This window comes from Oryx dammah, unplaced genomic scaffold (genome assembly GCF_014754425.2).
Source record: "Oryx dammah isolate SB20612 unplaced genomic scaffold, SCBI_Odam_1.1 HiC_scaffold_2, whole genome shotgun sequence".
Lineage (NCBI taxonomy): Eukaryota > Metazoa > Chordata > Mammalia > Artiodactyla > Bovidae > Oryx > Oryx dammah.
The window spans coordinates 38,928,768-38,955,497 of NW_024070186.1; the positions used below are offsets into that span (position 1 = coordinate 38,928,768).

A 26,730-nucleotide genomic window follows, 5' to 3' on the forward strand; every position below is an offset into this window, starting at 1 on the left:
TGTGTGGGCATCTGTAAATTATGATTAAATCACCACAAGGGGGCACTGTTCAAAAATACCACTGCATTAAAACCTAAAAGGTAGTTTATGCACCTGTGAAGCTACTGGCTGCAGAGATAGGTTAAAATGACCACCTGCTTCTCTGAGCCTACCCTCCTCCACTGCCCCAGCAGCACAGGCAACACTTCATGTGTGGCAAAAGTTTAAGTGTGCATTAAATGTAATTTGATAAGTTACATGATAGCTTAGGAAGAGACCACAGATATTTTCAGCCAATCAATTAGCAATCAGTGGTTTTTAGAACAATTGAATATAAGAGTGGCAAGGCACTTATTATTCTGGTAGCCTTTAAAAAGTGCTGTTAAAAGTCTAATATCCAAACCAAACTGAAGTCTCCCATTTAGATTGTTAGTATAAGGAAAGCCTTCCTGAATTGCAATTAATCACCAAAGGCTCTCAGCCCTGATGACATCCTTGCTGTCTTATTCCAGAATATATTGCAATAAAAATGTCTAAGGGGAACTTTCGTGGAGCAACACCCCAGCTAAAGAGTTCCTATGAGAGTTTAGGAAAAATTGATTAGTTTAGCATTTGCTTTATCTCATACTTGAGGACTGGTCCTTCACTTGATAAATAGCGTTGGACTTGAAGTTTTTGTCCAAGGAGGCAACCCATCAGAAACTCCTTCCATCCATCCCAGACATCCAAGCGAAGTGTTGTGCCTGTGGATAAAGAGAGGTGGAGATGGTTAGAGTCACCAGAGTTTGGTAATCAAAAAACATCTAATGATAGCTTTCTCCAAACTGGCCTGAACTAGGTGCCAAACGAAAAGTAGCCTTTGAATAAGGAAACAGGGATGCCTAAAGGTGCAAGAGAAAGAGAGATGCTGTCTTTAGCTTAGGCCTACATTAACTTGGAAAAAGTTTTTAACTTCTGTATACTCGCATTTTCTCATTTGCACAGTGAAAACATACAATGCTGGACTTCTTTCTGCAGCAATCTTAAAGTAGTCCTATGGACACTGATTCCTTGCTGATCTATACATCACCATGTAAATGTAAGCTGTTATGTTGAAAGAGAAACTCAACGGTGGCAGGACATATGGACTTCTTGGGCCTTTAGCTTATGTTGTGGGCTACGGGTGAAGACGAACAATCCTTGCATTGTAGTCTTCACAAAACAGGAGCCATTCTGCATTATGAACATAATTGCATTGCAGCTGGAGAATTTATCACTTGTTCCACAAAAGCCTGCCTGCTCTGGCTTTGTGACTACATTCCCTTTGTCCTGCAGGCTGGTGTTTCCCAGGAATCTTTCCTCAGGCTTCTGCTCTTACTCTACATGTTCCCTCAGGATAAAACCCAGTCTTGGGAACTTTCTTGAAAGTCCAAAGGTTAAAACTCCATGCTTCCACTGCAGGGGGCATGGGTTTGATCCCTGGTTAGGAAACTAAGATCCCCTGGCTGGAGTCCAAACTCCAGCCAGGCCCCTGCTCCAGCTGCAGATTCCTCCTGCCGGGGACATCACCAGCCAAAAGATCATGCTAGAACCCTACTGTTGTGAAAGACAACCTTTGCAGTGCGACCAGAAAGAGAAAAAAACAAAAACGGGCTCCTCCCCATCTGACCCCCTCAGACCTGGCTCCCTCAGCCTGCCTCCCTCACTCTGTTCTGGCCATTCTGACCATTCACCTTCTCTTCAGATACATTAAGTCCACTCCCATCTGAGGATCGAAAGACCTACAATTTCTTTTGCTTCAAAGGGGCTTTATCCAGGTCCTCAGGGCAGTGTCCTTGTTACTTAGCTTTGCCTTCAGCATTGTATCCTCACAGAGGACCATCTCAGTCACCATGGATAAAGCAATTTCTGCCACAACCCACCCTCCCCGAAACCCCTTATGCTGTGACCTTACTTTTATTTCTTCATAGTCCCTATTGTCAGTACTTGAAATCATTTTACTAGTTTGGACATTTTTTTTCATGGCCTACTGAAGAGGAAGATCCTTTAGGACTCACTACACCAACCTGCCGCTTGCTGAGTGCTCATAGATGGTCCTCTGCGAGGATACAAATGCCCACTCCAAGTCTGTTGGCTGACTGACAGGCCACCTCAGTGCCACTGATGGCATCATTGATCACCCCTGTGCCCTCACCCCTGAGTCTGCAAACTCCAGGCAGGCCTCCGCTCCAGCTGCAGATTGCTTCTGCCGGGGACATCACCAGCCAAGGGATCATGCTAGAACCTACTGTTGTGAAAGACACCCTTTCCCCCCCAACCTGCTTTTCTTCCTGTCCCATGTCTCAGTTTGTGTTACCACCATCTTCCTTCCTTGCTGCCTGACCTGGAAACCTGGGAGTTGTTCTCCATCCCTTCCTTTCTCTCATGCCCCCAACATCTATACAATCACTTGTTTTTCTTTAGTCACTCAGTTGTGTCCAGCTGTTTGTGACCACATAGGCTGTAGCCCACCATGCTCCTTTGTCCATGGGATTCTACAGGCAAGAATACTGTAATGGGCTGCCATTTCCTTTTCCAGGGGATCTCCCTGACCCAGGGATTGAAGCTGTGTGTCCTGCCTGGCAGGCAGATTCTTTACCACTGAGCCACCTGGGAAGCTCATCACTAAGACCTGACAGTTTTACTCTTGTTTTCTCACCTCCATTTCAACCAGTTCTGTCCTATTTAAGGCCTAGATAATCTCTCACCTAAATCTACCTTGAGAAGCTCCCCATTGCCTCCCTGTCTTTATTCAATTCTCTGCTCGGATGTCATCTCCTGCTCTAGCCAACCATCTACAATAACCTCTCCCCACCTTATCATACCACTCTCTATTCCCTTCTGCTTTCTTTTATAGTTCTTCATTCTATTTAAAATTTGATATTTTTCTGCTGGATGATGCATGCCTTCCCCACTGAAAAGTGAGCTTCAAGACAGTAGGAACCTTGTTACTTTAAAAAAAAAAAAGACTTTTATTTATTTGGCTTTGGTCTTAGTTGTAGCATGCAAGATCTTTAGATGTGGCATGTAGAATCTAGTCTCATGACCAGGGATTGAACCTATGCCCTCTGCATTGGGTCTTAGCCACTGGACCACCAGGGAAGTCCCTGGAAACTTGCTACTCTGCTCACAACTCTGTGCTTGTTTTCCCGAAAGGTGCCTGGCTCATGGTGGACGATCAGTAAATACTTGTTGAATGAAGTTCTGACCCACTGCTCAAACACGTTCTGGCCATGTACTGCCCTCCTAACCCTTAGCAGCTCAGTAGACTGGCCTGTGTTTCTCTGTGTACCCCAGGCTGTTTCTGGATTTGTGGATTCTTTTGCTATCCCTTCTTTTAAATTGTTCTGATTCTCCCACTTTCCTCTCAATAGTTTACGATGCAATCCTGGCATCACCGCCTCCAGGAAGTCCTCTTTGACTGCACCATCCTCTTACTTCTCCAAATAGGATGAATGACTGTTCAGCTGGTTACCATAGAATACTTGGAAACTCTTTGTCATTGAACATACATTTTTGCTTTGGAATTGCCAGTTGACAAACACTAAAAGAGAACTCTTTGAGCCCAAGCATTATGTTTCATCCAGTCTATGGGCTCTATTTTAATTATGCTGTTGGGTTGCAAGGAGACCCTCAAGAAAATGGGGCTTATTATATCGAGATAATGACAACATCTTGATTTCTAAAGAACCAAGACACTTCTCAAAATGGGCCATCTCTCTCATGGGTCCCAGGATCTCTCTCTCATGCCCTCTAGGTCTCTTTGTGTGCTCTCCTTTCTCCACTGACAAGCTGCCCTGCTTACTCCCGGAGTTTCTGCCCTATCACAACTTTGGCATGCATGCCACATGGATTTGCTGTAACCCAACCTTACTTCTTGACGCTTTTCATTTTTCACTCCTACTAATAACCAGTTTTGTCTCTCTAATTTTCCCAGTTTGAATTCACAAGAATGATAGTTAATAATAATAATAGTAATATATTGAATATGAATAGCCTGAATGCTTATTATATGTTCTAAGTACATGAATAATTTCATAATGTAAAATTCACAACAACCCTAAGTGATGGGCTGTATTATTTTCTCCATTTGACAGCTGAGGAAATTGAGGCACTGTAAGATGAAGTAACCCCCAGGTTTTACATAACCAGTGTGTAGTGGAACCAGGTGTTGGACTTGGACAATCTGGCTCATGGGCCCTTGTTCCTGTCCTCTATGTTATGCTTGTCTCCAAGAGAGACTCTAATTGCCTCAGCTAGGAGAGTTGGGGTCACTGGACAGCAGATGGATTGATTGCTTTCGACTCAATATGATGGCCCCAGAAGTTGCATGCCAAAGTGATGATGAAACAGTGTGTGACTAGGCTCATCCACGCATATCCTCAGGCTCAGACAGGTTCACCATAAATACTTACAGGTGAGAAAGAAGGAAGGTAGAGTATTCATAACAGCAGTAACCTTAGAGTCACAAAAGGCTGAAGATAAGAAGATCCACCAGGGCTTCCCTGGTGGTCCAAAGGTATAGAATTTGCAGGGGACATGGGTTCAGTCTCTGATCAGGGAACTAAGATCCCACATGCCTCAGGGCATCTCCTGAGCCCTCGCTCTCTGCAACTAGAGAAAGCCCTCTCAAAGACCCAGCACAGCCACAAAAAAAAAAAAAAAAAAAAAAAAAGGATCCTAAAAGACCAGCCCATGGAGACTTGTCTGAATTACTCAGTGAGCTGGGAGTAGAATTTGGCTTGGAATTCACGTCTCTAGGATTCTTTTGAGTGCTTAGAAAGCCTCCTTTTTTCGGTTACCTTTCTTCTCTTTCTTTCCTTTTTGCTTCTCTGCTCTTGCCCTTCTTGCCTCCGCTTCACAGGTAGACACCCACACGAGTATATGTTCTTCCTGCTGGTCCCTCTCATGTAGTTTTGTTGTTGTTGTTTGTTTTGTTTTCGATCCCTCCCTTTTACAGGATGGGTACTCTTTCTGCCCCCTTCTGATGCCTATGTCAGAAGCTTTCTCTATCTCCTTTACACTTTAATAAAACTTTATTACACAAAAGCTCTGAGCGATCAAGCCTCGTCTCTGGCCCTGGATTGAATTCTTCTCCTCCGGGGGCCAAAAATCCCGGCGTCGTGATTCAACAACAATCTTTCATCTTGGGGGCTCATCTGGGATCCTTCAGGACAGGGTAAGGATGCTTGGAGCTCTAGCTCTTTGTTCTCTTAGCGAACACGTTTTCTGCTGTGCTTGGACTTCCCTGGTGGATCAGACGGTAAAGTGTCTGCCTACAATGCGGGAGACCTGGGTTCAATCCCTGGGTCAGGAAGATCTCCTGGAGAAGGAAATGGCAATCCACTCCAGTACTCTTGCCTGGAAAATTCCATGGACGGAGGAGCCTGGTAGGCTACAGTCCATTGGGGTCGGAAAAAGTCGGACACGACTGAGCAACTTCGTTTTACAGAATGTTACAATCTGTAGTCTTAAAGTGGGGCTCTTCTTCCCTTACTCTTGGCTCTAGGATTTCTTGACCTTGGCCTCATTGTCCTTTGTGGGTTGATTCCTAGTTGATGGCGTGTTTACTCACAGAGCCTGATCTGCATTAATACCCTCAAAGCTCCTAGCCTACCTTAACCCTCACAAGTCTGGCCTCAGCTAGGAGAACTCACTCTCTTGCTGGAGAATTATGGAATTATTCTGTAGAGACTGAGTAGCAGTTCTACAAATACACTCTAGAAATGCCTTAATAAACATTTTCCAAAATATGGATCATCCCCGACATAATAGATTTGTTTCTCTAAAGCTTCTTGCTGTATTTAAACTTTCTTGTAAAGTATTTGAGGACTTTCCTGACAGTCCAGTGGTTAAGACTTCATCTTCCAACGCAGAGAGTATAGGTTTGATCCCTGGTCAGGGAGCTAAGATTCCACATACATTGTGGCCAAAACACCAAAACATAAAAATCAACAGCAATATGGTAACAAATTCAATAAAGACTTTAAAAATGGTCCACATCAAGAGAAAATCTTAAAATAAAATATTGTATTTCTATGACTAGCACTAGAAACAAGAGACTTTAAACACTGTACCAAGTATACTGATATCATCTCCCGACTTAAGTGACTTACTATGTTTTTAATTTATGAAAATCACTCACACATGAGCATTGAAAAACTTTGGCTTAGCACTATACCCCAGGCTCCTTGGTCCTCCACAGTGAGGACACATAGTCTCCATTTGAATGACTGGAACAGTCTGAATTTCAGTAGCAGAGGATGTGTTAAGATTGCAGGCCAGCAGCTCAGAAGTTTAGTGGAAAGTTGCTCTTCCTATTCATCCTGCTCAGATGTTGTCCTGTTTTCCTCCAGGAATAAGAGACCAAGCTCCCATCTTATGCCTCAGAGCACAAGTCTCAGTATCCTACTCTACCTTTGGGGTTTCAGAACTGAGATCCCATCTCTATTCTCTGAGTTGGAACTTGGAGAATTCTTATTCTGAATCCCAGTCTCTGGGGTTAAATTTCTCTTACAGAGGCTCCAGTGTCAGCAACCAGCTTGTCTCATTTCCTACCTTTTATGTCATTCATTCATTGATTCCTGGTGGCTCAGCAGTAAAGAATCTGCCTGCAACGCAGGGGACATGGGTTGGATCTCTGGGTGGGGAAGATCCCCTAGAGAAGGAAATGACAACCCACTCCAGTGTTCTTGCCTGGGAAATTCCATGGACAGAGGAGCCTGGCAGGCTATAGTCCTTGGGGTCTCAAAGGGTCCGACAGGACTTGGCAACTAAATACCAAACAATAAAACAGAAAAAATTCCTGGTGCTGATTCACCTACCGGGGCCCTGCTGGATCTCCCTAAGGTTCACCTTCTGTCTTCTTCCATCTTACCAATTGTTAATCCAGACTTACCGCCAATTCCAGGACCCTCACTAGCAGAGTATTTTACGTGAACAAATCTTACAGTTGTTTTAACTATTAATTTCAGTTTTTTGTAGTAAAGCAGTTCTAATTTTTTCAGAGATCAAAGGTGACAATGGATGGTTTTTCTCTTAATGCTTAACCTTGGAATTTCTAGCAAATTTCTAGGCGAGTTAATAAGCACCATTTATTGGATAATCCTTCCATCCAAATTGAGCTGTAATTCCTCATTTGTCACACATTAAATCCCTTTGTAATGTTAGGAATTCTGTTAGAAAATAGCAACTTATTTTTAAAGTGCTATGTTGCTCCAGAAAGTACAACTAAAATTTATAACCGAAAGTAAAACTAATGAGACTTAAAGGACTCTTCCTACGTGAACTGTCTAATTCTTTACTCTTAATTTTTTTTAAAGTGGATTCCCCAAATTGTATATATTTACAAAACCTGGATCCACCCACTCTCTACTTCCAAACCCATCTACCATGCCTAAGCTATTCAGGAAAGCAAGGGCAAGCAACAGTGCCTGTTCTAGGGAAGGTCTCCTTGTGTGGTCCCTATGTCCCAAGTTCCTGGATTCCTCATGCATACTCTGGGGACAGTATTTGCCTGTCTGATTTGGGCTTTTTCTTTCTGAACGTGGAAACCATGTCTCTGGCTTGGGTTTCCCTTAATGGAAATCAAAACAGAACACTGATCAGAACTTTAAGAGCACAAATAAAATAGGTATCAGTAAAGACACTGAGTTGACAGTAGAAGTTGTTGGAAAGAGCCCAACCCTGAATGTGAGATGACTATTCATTACCCATATGACCTTGAACAAGGTCACTTAACTTCTCTGAGCCTCAGTTTTCTCATATATAAAAGGAATTAAAATGGCACAGTAGGTCTCTAAGTGGCCTAAAGTCTGGCTGAGGGGCCCTGGAGCCCACCTAGATTTCGAGGCCTGAGCTGACAGGACCCTTTTCTTGGAATAGTCTCTCAGATGTGATATGCTTAGTCTGGGCCATGAATACATGCCATGAGGTGTTCACAGTGAGAAGTACCAAATGGCATCATTCTGTCCTGTATAGGTTGATTCAAGAAAAGGTATATGTGTGTGTGTGTGTGCATGTTTGTGTCTATTGGACCTATATAGTGTCACTAAACCTGAAGTCATAAAATTAGAAAATCACAAACATTAGGAAATGTTTAGCTTTGATCAATGATCAATAAGTTAATTCTCAGACATTCTATCACCAAAAGAGCCCTTTATCCCTGTAATCTTCTTCTTAATGCCTGCAACCTTTCTGTCTCCATCCCGTTTATTGAAATTGCTCTCTCTGAGCTCACCAATGACCTTTAAGCCAGATTAAAAGGTTTTTAATCATACACTGTCTTTGGTCTTTTACCAGCATCCAGCAAACAGTCTCTTCTTCATCATCTGTGACAATGCAAAATCCCTGTTCTGCTTCTGACTCTGACAGCTTTCTGTATCATTTTCTAACTCCTGTCTACTTATGTCAACTTCAGCACCTCCTTCTTTGAGGATCATTTTAAAGTGTGTTATCCTTGACATACCCCGAGCAAGTCATTTAAGCATATAGAATCTTTTTGTTTTCTTTAAATCTATAAAAAATTAGGGGTTGGGGGAATTCCCCGGTGGTCCCATGATTAGGATTTCATAATTCCATTGCAGGTGGCACAGGTTTGATCCTTTGTGGGGAAGTAAGATCCTGATTCCACATGGTGCAACCAAAAAAAAAAAAAAAAAATAGAAGTTGAACCAGGCCATTTCTGAATTCTCTTCAATCTCTAAAGTGTCTCATCATGACCTGAGCAGCACAAGCCTGAAGAAAAGTCACCCTGATTTTCTCACTTATCTTTTGTCATTTCATTAAATAACTAGGTCATAAGGTGCTTGAAGACAAATGCCACTTGTGTGGTATAGTGTGTGCATGCTCAGTCATGTCCGACTCTTTGCGACCCCACGGACTGTAGCCTTTCAGGCTCCTCTGTCCACAGGGTTCTTCAGGCAAGAATACTGGAGTGGGTTGCCATGCCCTCCTCCAGGGGATCTTCCCAACCCAGGGATGGAACCTGCATTGCCTGCATCTCCTGCACTGCAGGCAGATTCTTTACCGCTGAGCCACTGGGGAAGCTCAAGACTGTGAGAAGGTTCTTATTTCTTAGTCTAAAGATCCAGACAACAAAGAGGGTTTTTTTGTTTTTGTTTTTGTTTTGCTGTGCTGGGCCTTCAGTGTGGCGTGCAGGCTTCTCTAGTTGTAGTGAGCAGGCTAACTTAGTTGCCCCAAAGCATGTGGGGCTCTTAGTTCCTTGCACAGGAATGGAACCCGTGTCCCTGCATTGGAAGGTGGATTCTGTATCTCTGGACCACCAAGGAGACCCCCCAAAGAAGGGGGGATAATTTACATAAATTTGATAATTTACATCCACACTGCACCTATAGAGGTTTTAGTTTAGAAACAACCCCTCCTCCTGTTGTGCATCTGGTATCAAAGAACCCAAGTGCCAAGTAGTAGGTGCTATCACACATCATGGGGGGTACCGAGGTCTGTCTGGTAGTCCCTGAGCAGGTTGCAGTCGTACATCTCCAGTCCCTCTGGGGTCCGAAGACAGAAGACACTCACGGGGAAGCCACATCTCAGAGCTATCAGTGTTCTCAGATCAGACACTTTTTTACCAAGAAGGGAAATGCCCTCCATGATGGCCATGGTCTCTTGGGTCACAGCGTTGAACACACAGAGAGTGGGCTTATCTTCCTCCTAAGGGAAGAGAAAAGGCGAGAACTCAGAAATAAGTCTTGTCTGGGGGTTGGAACAAGGGACAAACATCTTGGAGTGTTGCTCTCAGTGCCTCTAGCTCCTACAGCACAGGTACTAAGGTTGCAAGCAAGAGCCAGTGAGGTGCCTTGACTTCTGATCTGAGTCTCACACTTCTGTCTGAAGATATTTGTGAGCCCTGATGGAATAGGATATAGCAACTCACTCCAGTATTCTTGCCTGGAGAATCCCATGGATAGAGGAGTCCAGTCCATGGGGTCACAAAGAGGCGACTTAGCATGGCTTTGAGAAAAGTGAAGGAGACTTGGCAGGGCTTTGAGTCCCTTCTTACTTCTTATCTATGGGCCCAGATACCCAGGAGGAGTGGTGATCATATATACCCACGCTCTGCTTCTGGAGGTGTTAGTTTAGTAACAGTTCCTCCATCATGATGTACTTTAATAAGGAAATACTGTGGATTCTAAACCTCAGCCAATTAAAAAATTCTTTCTAGGAGGTTGTCTCTGGGGAGTGGGACTGAGATCAGGGTAGAAGTAACATTTTGCTTATCATTTTATGCTCTTCCTCTTCTGTATGGTTTGACTTTTTTTTTTTTTTAAATAACTGCATGTATTTACTTTTACTGTTTTAAAAAGGGAAGTACTCAAGAAGATCCCCTGGAGAAGGAAATGGCAACCCACTCCAGTATTCTTGCCAGGAAAATCCCACGAATGGAGGAGCCTGGCAGGCTACATACCATGGGGTCGAAAAGAGTCCGATATGACTAAGTGACTTCACTTTCACTTTTCACTAAATAAAAGTGACAAAAGTTTCCTTTGCTCTTTTTGTTTTGGAATCTAAGATGGAACTCAGATATCCGAAAGCTAAGAAGGAATGTTTAGGAGAATGTTAATCTGTTAAGACAGTTAAATCAATCAGACCAGAACTAAAAAATGTAGCAAAAGGGGCCAATGGGGAAAGGGCGGGAAGGAAAGGTTACTAAAATTTTCCGTTTTACAACCACCACAACAAAAGAGAACCTGGCTTTACTTTCTCTTTAGCGGATTCAGGAAGATCTGGTTTTCTTTAGCGTGATGCTGCCACAGCAGATGTCAGCTCATGGAGTTGCCACCCAGGGTCCCAGTAACTGGTTTCACAGGGTCTTGAGCAAAACTGAGAAGCCGGCCTGGCCTCCAGGTTCCTCAAGTGACTGCTCCAGCCAGTCACTGCTCCCTTGCCCAACTCCTGCTCCCCTCCCGCTTCTTCCTATCAGAATTGTCTTGGGTTTCTGCAGGAACCCCTCCCTGCTTCGGGTCTATAATACAAGAAATTCGTTGTGCACCTCCCAGATAATACATTGCCACAGTGTGAGCAACATGCAGATATCTTTGAAAGAGCCTTTAAGGAGTAGTGTTATTGATGATCGCTTAGGCTGTGGCGCTCTTATCTGAGGTCCATTTCAGGGACTCAGATCATTGGGAGCAGTTCAGCTCACTTCTGCTGAGCTAATCTGCAGGCAGAGCTGCTCACTGAATTTTAAGTGCTTAGAACCATTTTCCTCAACAGTTCCTCATAAACTCCCTCAGTAAACATTGAAAGGACATAGGAGTCACCCTTTGTCTTTCATCATGCTCCTGTTTCCCTATAGCTCCATTAAGGCTCCTAATCCATATGATATTTATAGCCAGGAAGAAATTCATATGAAATCTGAATAAAAAGATAGTGAGGAAGAGAGAAAAATTATATTTTATGTAATAGTTATTTCTTATTTCTTTTATGATTACTCTGATTTCCCTGAAGTTAGCCCTTGATCTGGGTTTTAATTTATATTTAGAATTATATAAATATATAGGGTGTGATGATTTGGGAGAATGGCATTGAAACATGTATAATAACATGTAAGAATCGAAATACCAGTCTATGTCTGATGCAGGATATGACACGCTTGGGGCTGACGCGCGGGGATGACCCAGAGAGATGTTGTGGGGAGGGGGGTGGGAGGGGGGTTCATGTTTGGGAACGCATGTACACCTGTGGTGGATTCATGTCAATCTATGCCAAAACCAATACAGAATTGTAAAGTAAAAATTAAAAATAAATAAATAAATTAAAAAAAAAAAAAAAAAAAAGAATTAAATGCAGAATGTACAAACAAAACAGCAAAGCCCCAAATCACCCTTATAACTAACTAACTGCTATTTGATGTTAGAAAAATAAGTTTAAAAGGTACATTTCAGAATATGAATAAATATTTGCCTCCTTCATTCTAACCTGTGGTATTTTGGAAACTATTGCTTGAGTTTTGTTCATGTTGTCACCCAGTGCCTAGAATAGTACCCAGTACAGAGTGGACTGTCCACAAATATGTATTGAATGAATAATTCATAACACATCTGGAACACAGTTCTCATTACACTATTTTAACTCTGTATTTTCACCATTTTATAAGCTTTGTTTTTGTGGGAAACCCATTTTAAGTTCACTAACCCATTTTAGTGAAGGATAGGGAAACCTGGTGTGCTGTAGTCCATAGGGTCACAAAGAACTGGACATGACTTCATTGGAAGGACTCCAATACTTTGGCCACCTCATGTGAAGAGTTGACTCATTGGAAAAGACCCTGATGCTGGGAGGGATTGGGGGCAGGAGGAGAAGGGGACGACAGAGGATGAGATGGCTGGATGGCATCACCGACTCGATGCACATGAGTTTGGGTGAACTCTGGGAGTTGGTGATGGACAGGGAGGCCTGGTGTGCTGCGATTCGTGGGGTTGCAAAGAGTCGGACACGACTGAGCGACTGAACTGAACTAACTAAACTGGCAACTGAACAACATTTTAAGTTCTACTGTGGCATACTGATTGGTGATGCTTCTTCATATTGGTTTTACAGAGAAGGAGCAGGTAACCATTGATTAACAGCAACTTGCTGACTTACCTTATCTATTTATAGAAAAGGCATTTATCTATCTAATATCCCTCCCTGAATGTTCTGAACGTTGAAACACTGGTAGTTATACCCAAGAAAGTCAGATACTGTTAAATAAGCAATTCCATAAACAAACCATTATTGACAAATGTAAAATTAGGTTTTCCACTTTACAAGCAAACCGAGGCACCATGGTAAGAGATACATACAAAATGTCTTACTTTTCAATAAAGAAAATACATAGATCTATTTCATGCATGCGTGCATGCTCAGTTGCTCAGTTACTCTTTGCAACCGTATGGACTGTAGACCACCAGGTTCCTCTGTCCATGGGATTCTCCAGGCAAGAATACTGGAGTGGGTTGCCATGCCCTCCTCTAGGGGATCTTCCTGACCCAGGAATCAAACCTGTATTGCAGGCAAATTTTTTACTGCTGAGCCACAGGGGAAATTCTCTAAATATAATTCTGCCAGAGAAGGAGAAAATAAAGATCATTAAGAATCTGTGGAACTTGAGTTTTTAACTAAACCCTTCGTGTTGGCCAGTCCTGTGACTTATAATCCTATTCTTCCTGGACTCTCTGGAAGAGTTGTGTACCTCTACATTCGATTCTTGTCATTAGTAGTTTAGAACTTTAGGGAAAGTTTAGAGTTCAGTGCAAAGGCAGCTTGTATCACTGTGATGGATGATGCTTAATTGGCAGAAGTTATGAAATATTTTTGTAAGTAAAATTATGAACATTGGCTGCTTTGGGGAGGGAAACTGGGGGCCAAAGGAAGGAGAGAGACTTTTTATTGTATATCCTTCTGTAACATTTGAATTGAGCACTATGTGAATGTACTACCTGCTGCTGCTACTGCTGCTAAGTTGCTTCAGTCGTGTCTGACTCTGTGCGACTCCACAGACAGCAGCCCATCAGGCTCCCCCATCAATGGGATTCTCCAGGCAAGAACACTGGAGTGGGTTGCCATTTCCTTCTCCAATGCATGAAAGTGAAAAGTGAAAGTGAAGTCGCTCAGTCGTGTCTGACTATTAGCGACCACATGGACTGTAGCCCACCAGGCTCCTCCATCCATGGGATTGCCTTCTCCGTCGTTTATACTATATAGTAACAAAAACACATTGCTGGTAAGTCACCTCAGTCGTGTCCGACTCTGTGCAACCCCATAGACGGCAGCCCACCAGGCTCCCCCGTCCCTGGGATTCTCCAGGCAAGAACACTGGAGTGGGTTGTCATTTCCTTCTCCAATGCATGAAAGTGAAAAGTGAAAGTGAAGTCGCTCAGTCGTGTCCAACCCTCAGCAACCCCATGGACTGCAGCCTTCCAGGCTCCTCCGTCCATGGGATTTTCCAGGCAAGAGTACTGGAGTGGGGTGCCATTGCCTTCTCCAAAAACACATTATGTATATACATATTTAAAGACATGAAAGACATTTAAGAAATAACATGGAATTTAATCTGCTTAAAAATGTATTATACTACAATTTTCTGAATATTAGAGGGAGAAAAGCAGAAGAAATTGTCTTTATTTCCTTTTCTGATGATTAGGTATCTTTCAAGAACATAAAAACAATATCTCTAAAATAAGAAGCAAGAAAAGGATGCCCACTCTTGCCACTCTTATGCAACATATTGGAAGCTCTAGTTAGAACAATTAAGAAAAAAAAAAAGAGAGAGAGAGAGAGAGAGATGAAAGGCATTCAAATTGGAAAGGAAGATGTAAAGCTGTCACAATTTATGGATGACTTGATTTTATAGAGAGAAAAGCCTAAAGACTCTACAAAAAAATCTATTAGAAATAATAAACAAAGTTGCAGAGTACAAAATCAACTTTCAAAAATCTGTTGCAATTCTAGGGACTTCCTTGATGGTCCAGTGGTTGAGAATCCACTTTGCAATTCAGGGGATGCAAGTTCTATCCCTAGTTGGGGAACTAAGATCCCACGTGCCTTGGGGCAACTAAGCTCACGTGCCACAATAAGAGAACTCAAACGCTATAGTGAAGATCCTCTGTGCCACAGCTAAAGACCCAATGCAGCCAAATAAGTCAGTTCAACTCAGTTCAGTCGCTCAGTTGTGTCTGACTCTTTGCGACCACATAGACTGCAGCACGCCAGGCCTCCCCATTCATCACCAATTCCCGGAGTTTACTGAAACTCATGTCCATTGAGTCAGTGATGCAATCCAACCATCTCATCCTCTGTCATCCCCTTCCCCTCCTGCCCTCAATCTTTCCCAGCATCAGCGTCTTTTCAAATGAGTCAGCTCTTCGCAGCAGGTGGCCAAAGTATTCAAGTTTCAGCTTCACCATCAGTCCTTCCAATGAACACCCAGAACTGATCTCCTTTAGAATGGGCTGGTTGGATCTCCTTGCAGTCCAAGGACTCTCAAGAGTCTTCTCCAACACCACAGTTCAAAAGCATCAATTCTTCGGCGCTCAGCTTTTTTCACAGTCCAACTTTCACATCCATACATGACTACTGGAAAAACCATAGCCTTGACTAGACAGACCTTTGTTGGCAAAGTAATGTCTCTGTGTAATGCCAAATAAGTAAGTAAATATTAAAATGCTACTCTCTCAATTCATCCCATGCTCTCCTTACCCTTCAAGAAAGAGGGGATATATATATATATACTTATGGCTGATTTATGTTGTTGTATGGCAGAAACCAACAGAACAATTACCATCCAAAGGGGAAAAAAAAAGAACAAAGAAAAAACAAAGAATCTGTTGCATTTCTAAATGCTAACAATGAATTAGCAGAAAGAGAAATTAAGAAAGCAATCCCATTTATAATCACAATGAAAGGATAAAATACCTAGGAACAAATTTAACCAAGGAGGTGAAAGACTTGTACACTGAAAACTCTAAAACTGTTGAATGAAACTGAAGACAACACAAAGAAATAGAAAGATATTCCATTAATTCTAAGAATCAATATGATTGGACACCTGAAACTAACGCAACATTGTAAATCAACTGTATGCCAATAAAGTTTTTTTAAAAGTTGACTGTTGTGACAGTATATGGCCTACAAATCCTAAAATATTTACTATCTAACCTTCTCCAAAAAAAAAAAAAAAATACTTTGCCAATTCTTGTGTTAGATAATTATATCTCAGCAATGTTGAAAATCCTGGCTTATTACCATAGTTTTGTAAGAGAATGTTGTTCTTGCTTCATAATACACACTTAAGTATTTAGAAACAAAGAATCAACATTATTAAAATGTTTATAATAACTAAAACAGTCTACAGAGTCAATGCAATCTCCATCGAGGTCCCAAGGACATTTCTCACAGAACTAGAACAACAACAACAAAAAATCCTAAAATTTATATGGAACCACAGAAGACACTGAATAGCCAAAGCAGTTTTGAGATAAAAGAACAAAAAAGTTGAAGATATCACACATTCTGGTTTCAAACTATATTACAAAGCTGTATTAATAAAAATGGCATGGTATTGGCAAAAATAGATTCATGGAATAGAATTGAGAGCTCCAAAATAAGCCCACACATATATGGACAATTAATTTACATGAAAGGAGCAAAGAATATATAATGGAGAAAAGATGGTCTCTTTCATAAATGTTGAGAAAACTGGAAAACCACATGCAAAAAAAAAAAAGAAGAAAGAAAGAAAAAAGAAAGAAACTAGATCAATATCTCCTACCATGCACAAAAGTCAACTCAGAATAGATTAAAGACTTAAATGTAGAACCTGAAACCATAAAATGTGATAGAAAAGAACACAAGCAGTATGCTCTTTGACATTAGTCTTGGCAATATTTTTCCAGGTATGTCTCCTCAGGCAAGGGAAACAAAAGGAAAACAGTACTACATCAAACTATAGAACTAAAAAGCTTCTGCACAGCAAAACAGGAATTCAAAAAGATATATGTACCCCCGCCCGTGTTCATTGCAGCATCATTTACCATAGCCAAGATATGGAAACAACCCTAAATGCCCATCAACAAAAGAGTGGATAAAGAAGATGTGGTGTATATATATATGTGTGTGTGTGTGTGTGTGTGTGTGTGTGTGGTGGGGGTGTACGTACAATGGAACTACTTGGCCATAAAATGATTAAATCTTGCCATTTACGACAACATGATGGACCCAGAGGATTTTATGTTAAGTAAAATCAGACAGAAAAAGACAAATATCATATGATTTCACTCCATGTGGAATATAAAAAGCAAAGTAGCAACACCAAAAAAATGAACAAATTCAAACCAAAGACATAGATACAGTGAACAGAGTAGTGGTTAGCAGACAGGAAGAAGTGGAGGTAAGGGGTATGACAGGGGTAAAGGGGATCAGTGGTACAGAGATGAATGGAAACTAAATTTCTAGTGACAAGCATGCCATAGAGTTTATGGAAGTAGAAATATAATATTGTTTGCATTAAAATTATATAATATTATAAACAAATGTTGTGGCAATGAAAAATAAACTTTAAAAATACATGAACAAATGCTTATAAGATATTAAAAACACATATAAATATACGGTATTTTTATTTACCTAAATGGGGATCAAACAATGTTTATTTTTCTGTGATTTATCTTTATACATAATAGTAGATATTTTAGAATATTCCTTTTAAAAATAGACTTCCCACTTAGTCTATCAGTAAAATACATGAAAACAAAGAGTTAGCTTTAGCTACCATTAACATTTTCTAAATGCTAAATAAGAGAAAATTAGTGCCCCATTTAGCCAAGAATATGTACTTTACTATGTTTCTTGAGGTTGGTGTTCTCATATGGAGAGAAAACTAGTACTGAATAGTATTTCTATCTTAGAGAGCATCTCTTATATTGCTTGTCTCTTTGAGAAATTGTTAAAAGTTAAGGATCCTTCACCTCAAAAGTCTCCAGGTAGATAGTTTTGCATATTTTGCTATTTTAAGATTTTGTTCTTAAAGCCCAACCATGGATCCCAAATTAAGCACCACTGATTTCGGACAGAATAAATGGAAAATGCTGTCTCCATTTGTACATACAGCTAATTCATGAATGGCTGTGCTGATGGATTTGATTGTAGAAACTGCCCCTTCATTTTTATTGTTACAGAGAATTTCTTCCCTTTCCTCATTCCCATAATCCGTTGTAAGCCCAAAGAAGTGACTTAACCTTCTTTCTCTCACATCAGTATTCTAGATCTGCTCCTTGCTCTTGCTTCCATATTGGTTTACGGGTTGCTCTGTGATGACTATTTTGGGGCAGGCAACTTACGGGGAAAGAGGAGGGAAGGGAAAAAAGGAGTTAATGAGGCAACTCTATCCAGTCTCCATGCCTTGCTTGCCTTACTGCATGGATTTTTGCCCAAGACTAGTTTTACAAGTGGAAGAGAGGGGAAGGCAAGAAGAGAAAACCTTTTCCTAAGTTACGAAATCACTTTGGTTGAATTATCCATAAGTTTATCCAAAATGAGGTAGACATCTTGGACAAATGTTACTCTGTTCATCCATCATACCTTAACAAAGCATTTGAGAGTTGAACAAAATGATATTCCAACATCAGCAAGACTCCAGCTGTCCTTTAGAGCTGCTCCAGCATACGTCAGCTCCAGATACCTCCTGCCTTGTTCATCTTCAGAGAGAGGAATGTGGAAATAATCCTTTAAAATCAATAGCATATTATGAAAACAGCACATCTCTACATTACTAGACCAGCCATGTAATCTCTTTTCTTTTACATTTTCACTGAGTATTATAAAATTGTTTGGGAGAGAAGGAAGAAGTCTTAGACAGGGGTTTTTAACCTGGAGTCTTTAGATATTCCCAAAAGTTTATGGATAGAATTTAGATGGGAAAAAAAGTGTATTTGGTTTTTATTAACTCCAAATAAAATTGGAATTTTCCTTATGCATATAGGCAACAAACTAAAGTAGCCGTAATTGCCTGTTCCTATGATTTTGTCAGCAATAGAAATCACAGATAGCTTCATATCCCATTATAGTTGCTGGAGATATCTCAAAATATTTATACTGATCTCCTTTGAAACTGTAATAGTTATGAGACACACTGCAAACACTTGCTGTGTTAATAAGGAAACCCACATGTCACCAATTTGTTTTCTAATTTTTGAAAATTGTATTTCAATATAACTGGTTTCCTTTTTGTGGATATGCATTTTATTTTATGCTTTTAAAAAGGAGTCCATAGGCTTCACCAGACTGCCTATAATTGTCTGATAACTGGCATGTTCTACTTACCCAGCCTAAAGTTAGTGTTTTGTTTTTCTCCTTTTATGAAGAATTGCAGTAATACTATCTGGCCAACGCACAAACATATGAATCTTATAAAGAGAAGTTAAAATTCCCCCCCCCCGCCGCCCCGAGAATTCTCCTGTCTAGCATATTTACAGTTAACATTATCTAACAAATGATTATGTAAGCAAACAATGATATTTTCAAGTAGTTTTACTTCCCTGTTTGCTGAAAATGTACCCAATAATATCTTTACCACACATACAGTTTAAACTTCACTGCGTAGTTAAAATTAAAACATATCTTAGTGGCTCAGGGACAAAATACGTACCTTTATCATCAGCTTGACAGCCTCCACAGTTTCATCTGTTGAAACATCAAACGGTTCAAAAGATCCCTCAAAGGCTACGAAAATTCTCATTTTCTCAAAAGAAGAAGCTTTTCCCCAAAATTCTATTGTATAGCTGGGAGAATCCCAATTCACAATTAAAAATGAGGGCCGGGGCCACTGTTACTGTCCAGCCTCAAAGGTGGGTTGAGAGAACGTGGAGAGAGCAGTTGTGCAGTGCACAGTCTCGGGTGATACTGGCAGCATCTCCAGTGGAGGAAATGTATCTCTTCTCTGCAGATGGCATTGGCCAACAGCCACCTGTTCCTCTATTACGGAAGCCAGCATGCTGGACAGTGGTTGAGGCAAGTGTGAACAGGTGTCAAGCATGTAACACCGAAACGCCACATGTGAATTATAATTTGTGATGTGACCACCGTCCACTGACCCTTGAATCCATAGTCGCCCAAGTACAACTGATCAAATGACCCTTTGACAGAGATATTTGATTGGGATGCCTTGGCACAGAGTAAAGCAAAACAAAGTTGATTTTCTTGAATGTGACCATCCTGGAAGTTCTCTGTAAATAACTCTGAGCTGAAGCATTCTGGTTTCCATAACAACTTTGTGTACTTGCTCCCCGGTGGTATTTCTAATCCTGCCACGGGGTACAGAACAATACCCACTTGCACCAGGGAGATGAATGTGTAGGCAAATGACTCTGTGGTTTTCCCTTCTCTGCATAAAGGGATCTGCCCAATAACAACATAATACAGTTGGTATTTCTTTTAGTCCTTGCCCTTATGTTATTTAGAACAATTTACCATTGTTATCTCCTTCAACTTCCCTTAGTGTTGGTGTAAAATATTTCAAACCCCTCTCAAAAAAATGAGCAAACATATTAAGCACTATTACTCAAGTTTATAGAGTAAGCATTTTACTGGAGCTTAATTCTGACTCTCCTTTGAAATCCACAGTATTATACACCTTGTTTAATGTTATTATTTCTGATCATTTTTTTCATATACATAAATCCTGTTTTCTTCCTGAAATTCCTCCCAATCTAAGACAGGATTTCTATCTTACATTTCTTTTTATTCTCAACAGCACTTACCATAATGTCAGTCACATGATAGAGGCTCAGTAAATTTAACTCTTGATTAATTCTATTCTGATTCCCAGTCTGAGTTCCAATTATAAGAAACTTGAGAAAACGGAAAACATAAAAAAGGTAAAGGATTTCATCCCCAAACTGATTATTTTTCCTCATATTTTTCAAGTTGTTGCAACGTGATGATATCTTCTTATGTGTTCAACATTTTGATTGAAAGAATATTAAGACAGGATGTAGTTTTAACACTGTTTTGGTGTCTTGCTTACCCTCCCTCACCCCCTCCAGCTGTAGTTACTGTTGACTGCTAAAGGCTTATAGCTACACCATGTTTTCCAAAGAATTGCCCTCAGTTGATGGGAGCTGTCTTGGCAGGAAAGCTAAGCACTCCCTTCAATAATTGACCTCAGAAGTCATTTTGTAGCCCACTGTCTTACATCAAAGGGGTGAAAATTCTGCCAAGGATCCCTGCAGAACAGGCCATAGCTGGACTTTAACTGAGATTACATTCTTCCTTAGCTCGCTCTTTTTTCCCAATCCTGCTTAATTCTCTTCCTTCCTACGGTTTTCTTTTCTTTTTTTTTTTTTTTTTATCTTTGGCTTCTCTGAGTCTTTGTTGCTTTGCATGGAGTTTTCTCTAATTGCACTTCCCTGGTGGTCTAGACAGTAAAGAATCTGCCTACAATGCAGGAGACCCAGGTTCAATCCCTGAGTTGGGAAGATCCCCCAGAGAAGGGAATGGCAACCCACTTCAGTATTCTTGCCTGGAGAATTCCATGGATAGAGGAGCCTGGAGGGCTATAGTCCATGGGGTCACAAAGTGTCAGAGATGACTAAGTGACTAACACTTTCACTTTTTTCTAGTTGCTGCGAGTGGAGGCTACTCTTCGTTGTGGTGCCCATTGCATTGTGCAGGCTTCTCATTGTGGTGGCTTCTTTTGTTGTGAAGCTCAAGTTCTAGGCTCACAGGCTTCAGTATTTGGAGCACATAGGTTCAGTAGTTGTGGCTCACCAGCTTTGTTACTTCATGGCATGAGGAATCTTCTTGGATCAGGGATTGAACCCATGTTCCTGCATTGGCAGGCCGATTATTATACACTGCGCCACCAGAGACATCCCAGGTTTTCTTGAAGAGTGCTCCCTTGGTAACTGGCACACATCCCAACCCCTGTCTCAGACTCTGCTTCCAGAGACCAACCTAGGGCAGAGAATGTTAAAGGTCATGTGTGCATGCTAAGTCACTTCAGTCGTGTCCAACTCTTTGCCACCCTGCCAGGCTTCTCTGTCCATGGGATTCTCCAAGCAAGAACACTGGAGTGGGTTGCCATGCCTTTCCCCAGGGGATCTTCCCATCCCAGGAATCGAACCCGCTTCTCCAGCACCTCCTGCATTGCAGGCAGATTCTTTACAGCTGAGTCACCAGGGAAACGGAAAGAAGTTCATATTCGTTAAGAAATCACAACCAAGTACTTTATAACTTCCTGAGCTGCTTGCTTTCTTACCTATGTACAGTTTTGTCTAGTTTTGTGGACTTGCCTTTGGAGTTAATGCTCAGCTCTGGTAGGCATGACTGGCCCCTGGTCTAGTTGGTTGCCAGGCCCTGACTTGTGTGGAGCTACCGGCTACTGGTTGGTGGGCTGGATCCTGAGGCGCTGGCTGAAGAGCCCCAGGAGGCCCCAGGGCCAGTGCTGATCCACTGGTGGGTGAAAACTGGTTCTGAAGTAAGTGGTTGTGGGGCATATCTAGTGTTAGCCTGCTGGTGAGTGGGCTCATTTCCTGACATGGCTGGCTGTGTCTTCTGGGGTGTTCTAAAGGGGGTGCTGGCCTACAGATGATTGGGCTAGATCCCAGGGCAGTTGGTTGAGGGGTCCAGAGTGTCTTGGAATTGGTGCTGTCCTGCTGGTGGGCAGAGCTGAGGCACAGGGGTTTCAGGGGCTCATGCCCACTGGTGTGTGAGGCTGGTCCTTTGGTGATGGAACAGAGTCCCGCGGTCGCTAGCTGTAGGGAACCTGGGCTTAGTGTCAGTACACTTGTGTGTGGGTTTGAGTCATGAGCCCTCTGACGGACCAGTCTGTGTCCTAGGGAGACTGTGGACTCAAGGGTTCCTTTAGGCAGCCTGCCTGCTGGTGGGTGGAGCTGTGTTCCTGCATCCTAGTATGTACTGGTGTTTACTGTACCGGTGGCTGGGGCTGGGTCCCAGTTTGGGCAAGCTAGAGGGAGGATTCCAAAATGGCACTTGCCAGCACCAGAGCCCTCCTGGTAGAATGGAACTCCCAAAGTGGCTGTCACCAGGGTGAGCTTCAGCTGCTCCTGACTCTGGGACACTCTCCAAGATCAGCAAATAGGTCTGACCCAGGCTCCTTTCAGATTACCGCTTCTGCTCTGGGTCCTCGAGTGTTGAGATTTTGTTGTACCTGCTTTAAGAATGGAGTCTCTGTTTCCTACAATCCTCTGGCTTTCCTGAAAATAAGCCCTATGGCCTTCAAAGCCAAATGTTCTGGGGGCTCATCTTCTCAGTGTGGGAACCCTGGGTTGAAGCCTGATGTGGGACTGGAAACCCTTGCTCCCCAGGGAGAACCTCTACAATTGTCATAATCTCTAATTTGTCAGTCACCTGCCCAGGGGTTTTGAGTCTTGACTATAGTGCATCTCTACCCATCTCCTTGTGGTTCCTTCTTTATATCTTTAGGTGTAGACGATCTTTTCTGCTAGATTACAGTCTTTCTTATCTATAGTTGCTCTGTAAATTGTTCTAATTTTGGTGTGCTCCTGAGAGGAAGTGAATTCAGGGTCTTCCTACTCTACCGTCTTGGCCATTTAGCCAAAATGTTCTGACAAGAGAAATAAAATTGAAAAGAGCAAGTAAAATTACCCCATCATAGAAGACATAATTATAAACCAATAAATCATGGCAATCAAAAATTTTAAAAATATTTATTTATTTATTTGGCTCTGTTGGATCTTAATTGCAGCAAACGGTATCGATCTTTCGTTGAGGGACACAGACTGTCTAGTTGTGGTGCGTGGGCTTAGTTGCTCCGTAGCATGTAGGATCTGAGTTCCCTGACCAGGGATTGAACCAGCATCCCTTGCATTGTAAGGTGGATTCTTAACCACCTTCCCTGGACCACCCAGGAAGTACTGAACTTTTAAGACTACTACAAATAATAAAGTAATTCAACTAAGTGGCTGTATTTATATTAATACACAGAAATTAATATTTTCTAGAAACAAATGACTGATATAGAATATAATGGAAGAAAATACTCCATTTATAAGAAGAAAAAAAAGATAATGTTAGGAGTAAACAGCAGGAAACATGTAAGAAATGTATAAAATTTAAAACTTAACCAATAAACATAAAAGAAGAAGTGGACTGGTGTACCATGACTTCAGAAGAAAGGTTCAAAACCATTAAGTCATCAATTTTTCTAAAGTGAAAAGTCAAGTGAAGTTGTTAGTTGCTCATATGTGTCCAACCTTTTTCCCATGGACTGTAGTTCAACCTATGGACTGTAGCCCGCCAGGCTTTTCCATCCAGGGGACTTCCCAAGCAAGAATACTGGAATGGGTTGCCATTCCCTTATTCAGGGGATCTTCCCAACCCAAGGATTGAACCTGGGTCTCCTGCATTGTAGGCAGATACTTTACCATCTGAGCCACCAGGGAAGCATTCTAAAGTTAATATAAAAGTAACTTCCTGAGCTTGTATATACATTTAAAACATAAATTTAAAAAATCCTAACAAGGTCTTTCCCCAGCTTTACTGAATGTAAAGGTGTAATGGTATATGTATATACCATTTTGAGATGATTTTGAGATGATTACCACAATAAAGTTAGTTAACACATCCATCATCTCACACGCTATTTCTTTTAATAGTGAGAACATTTAAGATCTACTTTTAGCAACTTTCAAATATATAATACAGGACTTCCCTAGTGGTCTAATGATCAGAATCTGCCAGCCAGTGTAGGCGACATGGGTTCAATCCCTGGTCTGGGAAGATTTCACATCCAGTGGGACATCTAAACCTATGTGCCACAAGTCCTTGAGCCTGTGCATTCTAGAGCCTGAGCCCTGCTACAAGAGAAGTCACTGCAATGAGAAGCCTGAGCATCACAACTAGAGAGTAGCCCCCTCCCACCGCAACACCGCAACTAGAGGAGGCCCTCACACAGCAATAAGGATCCAGCACAGCCCCCCAAAATATATTAGTAATATATATGTATATATATATAGTTAATGTCACATGGTAAATAGTATTGTAAAGGAATGCTGAGTAATCAATGGTCCTCTACAGTAAAATTTACCTTAGTAGTATATGCTTTGGGTTGAAAATTCTCAATGCTGATGTGTTGAGGAAAACTGATAGCATCTGTTTTTAATATACAATTATGCTTTTATGGTTGTAACTTTTAAAATTTGTTACTGAATTCCATTATTTGCATTATGCATTAATACTTTTCATTTATGCATTAAGAAAGCATAAATGTGCACTTGAATTCCCTGATAATTCTCTTAATATGTGGATTCTCATTGAATGGCTCTCAAGTGGGCCTAAGATTTTCAATTCTAACAGACTCAAGGACCAAACTTTAAATGGCAAGGAACTGGAAGCTATATGGAGAATTTTTTAAAAAGTGATTATAAAGAAAAACATATTTGATTCAGCTGCCTTCCAATTAAATACAAAGAAAATCAAAATAAAACTATTATTTAAAATTTCACTAGAAATAGTCTTACAAAACAGATTTCAATCTTGCATTCCTTAGTTTTCTTGAATATGGTAAAAGACATAAACAAAATCCGTTGTTGTATGACTGATACCAATAAGCATTTTTCATTTGTAGTTTAATAAAAGTAAAATGAGCTACCTTCAGTTTAAAATTCATGAGTTTTTAAAATCATATTTATTAAAAAATAAATATAAAAGATGCAAGCTTGTTTTGACCACAAAGCTTGTCTCACATTTCTTAAGCCCTGAAAAGTTTAAGAACCAGTAGTCTTTGCTACAACTATGAATACGTGTGATGATTTACTGTACTGCTACCACTTTTGAGTAGCTCTTGATAACTGAAAAAGGCTTTCATAGAAAGCATTTGTCTGTAGTGACAGGTTGCACTTTATGTTTCAAATAGGCCAGCTTTTTGAGAATAAAAACAAGTTTAAAAAAAGGAAGTAGAATTCTTAATTCTCAATATTCTTCCTGTCCTTATATTATTCCTGATTCTTTTAAGATACTGTTTTAGTTTTTTTAAGAAAGTAATTTATTATTTTTTTTTATTTTAACTGGAAAAACAATCGTGTACATCTGGGCAATCCTAAAACCCTTAGATATATTTAGCTAAAATAAATATAATACATCTTTATAAGCACAGAACTTGCAAGGAAGTAAGGAATATCCTCTTGGCTCAGGCAAAAAGGAAACTAAAAATCAGATCTTACTGTTTCCCAAATTTGCTACTTAGCAAAGAAAAACAAGAAAATAATCAAAGATGAAAGAAAATGGACTTAACTCTAAAAGAAATGGATGATTTAGAAGTTTGGTCTGGTGATCAACAGTATCAGTATCACCTGGGCACTTGCTGGACGTATAGACTCTCAGGCTCCCTTCCCTGTGATGGAACCAGAATCTGTATTTGGATAAATGCTCAGGTGTTCCTATGATAATAGTTTTAGGATAACTGGTCTACAAGATGTCATAATTGAGGGGTACTAGGAAGATTTCTGGAGAAGGCAATGGCACCCCACTCCAGTACTCTTGCCTGGAAAATCCCATGGATGGAGGAGCCTGGTGGGCTGCAGTCCATGGGGTCGCTAAGAGTCAGACACGACTGAGCGACTTCACTTTCACTTTCATGCATTGGAGAAGGAAATGGCAACCCACTCCAGTGTTCTTGCCTGGAGAATCCCAGGGACGGGGGAGCCTGGTGGGCTGCAGTCTATGGGGTCGCACAGAGTCGGACATGACTGAAGCAACTTAGCAGCAGCAGCAGCAGCAGGAAGATTTCCCCTGACCATCAAGTTTTTCACTCATTCTTTTCAGTATCTAAAATATCATTTTCATTTAAGATATTGTGGTTTTGAAAGCTGCTTTATAAAACATGCAACTCCAACGAAGCTAGTACTACTGTATTCATTTTCTAACAAGTTTTCTAAATGATAGTTAGCTGAAAGTGGAGCGTTGAAGATCTAAGGTAAATTTTAGGTAGTCAGAGAGAAGCATATGCTCAGATAAGGGGTGCTATTAGGCAGGACAGCTAGGCATAGACAGAGAATGTGGTGGAATCTATGAATAAGAAGTTGCATTGTTTGCCCCAGATTATACAGGAGAGAGTCGTTTGGTTCCAACTTGAGCCCTCTCTCTCCTGGCTACTCTTTGTTTGTCATTTCATACTCTTATACTGGCTACTCTTTGTTTGTCATTTCATTTCTAAGTTCAGTCTCTGAACCTTTTGGATGGACTTGCATTCAA

At 41.1% G+C, this 26,730-nt stretch overlaps 1 protein-coding gene across 2 annotated transcripts in view; it reads right to left on the reverse strand.

Moving 5' to 3' along the window:
* Positions 1 to 19,622, reverse strand: part of ANKUB1 (ankyrin repeat and ubiquitin domain containing 1) — a 31,755-nt gene extending 12,133 nt beyond the window's left edge. The window contains exons 1-4 of one of the 2 annotated variants that reach the window (XM_040234654.1): positions 19,145 to 19,622; positions 18,079 to 18,222; positions 9,453 to 9,669; positions 608 to 722 (exon numbers count right to left, since the gene is read on the reverse strand). In XM_040234654.1, coding sequence (XP_040090588.1) covers positions 608 to 722; positions 9,453 to 9,669; positions 18,079 to 18,222; positions 19,145 to 19,234 — 566 coding nt within the window. In that variant the 5' untranslated portion in view covers positions 19,235 to 19,622. The remainder of the gene's footprint in view (positions 1 to 607; positions 723 to 9,452; positions 9,670 to 18,078; positions 18,223 to 19,144) is intronic. The other variant, XM_040234663.1, reaches the window with a different exon arrangement.
* Positions 19,623 to 26,730: the final 7,108 nt, after the last annotated feature.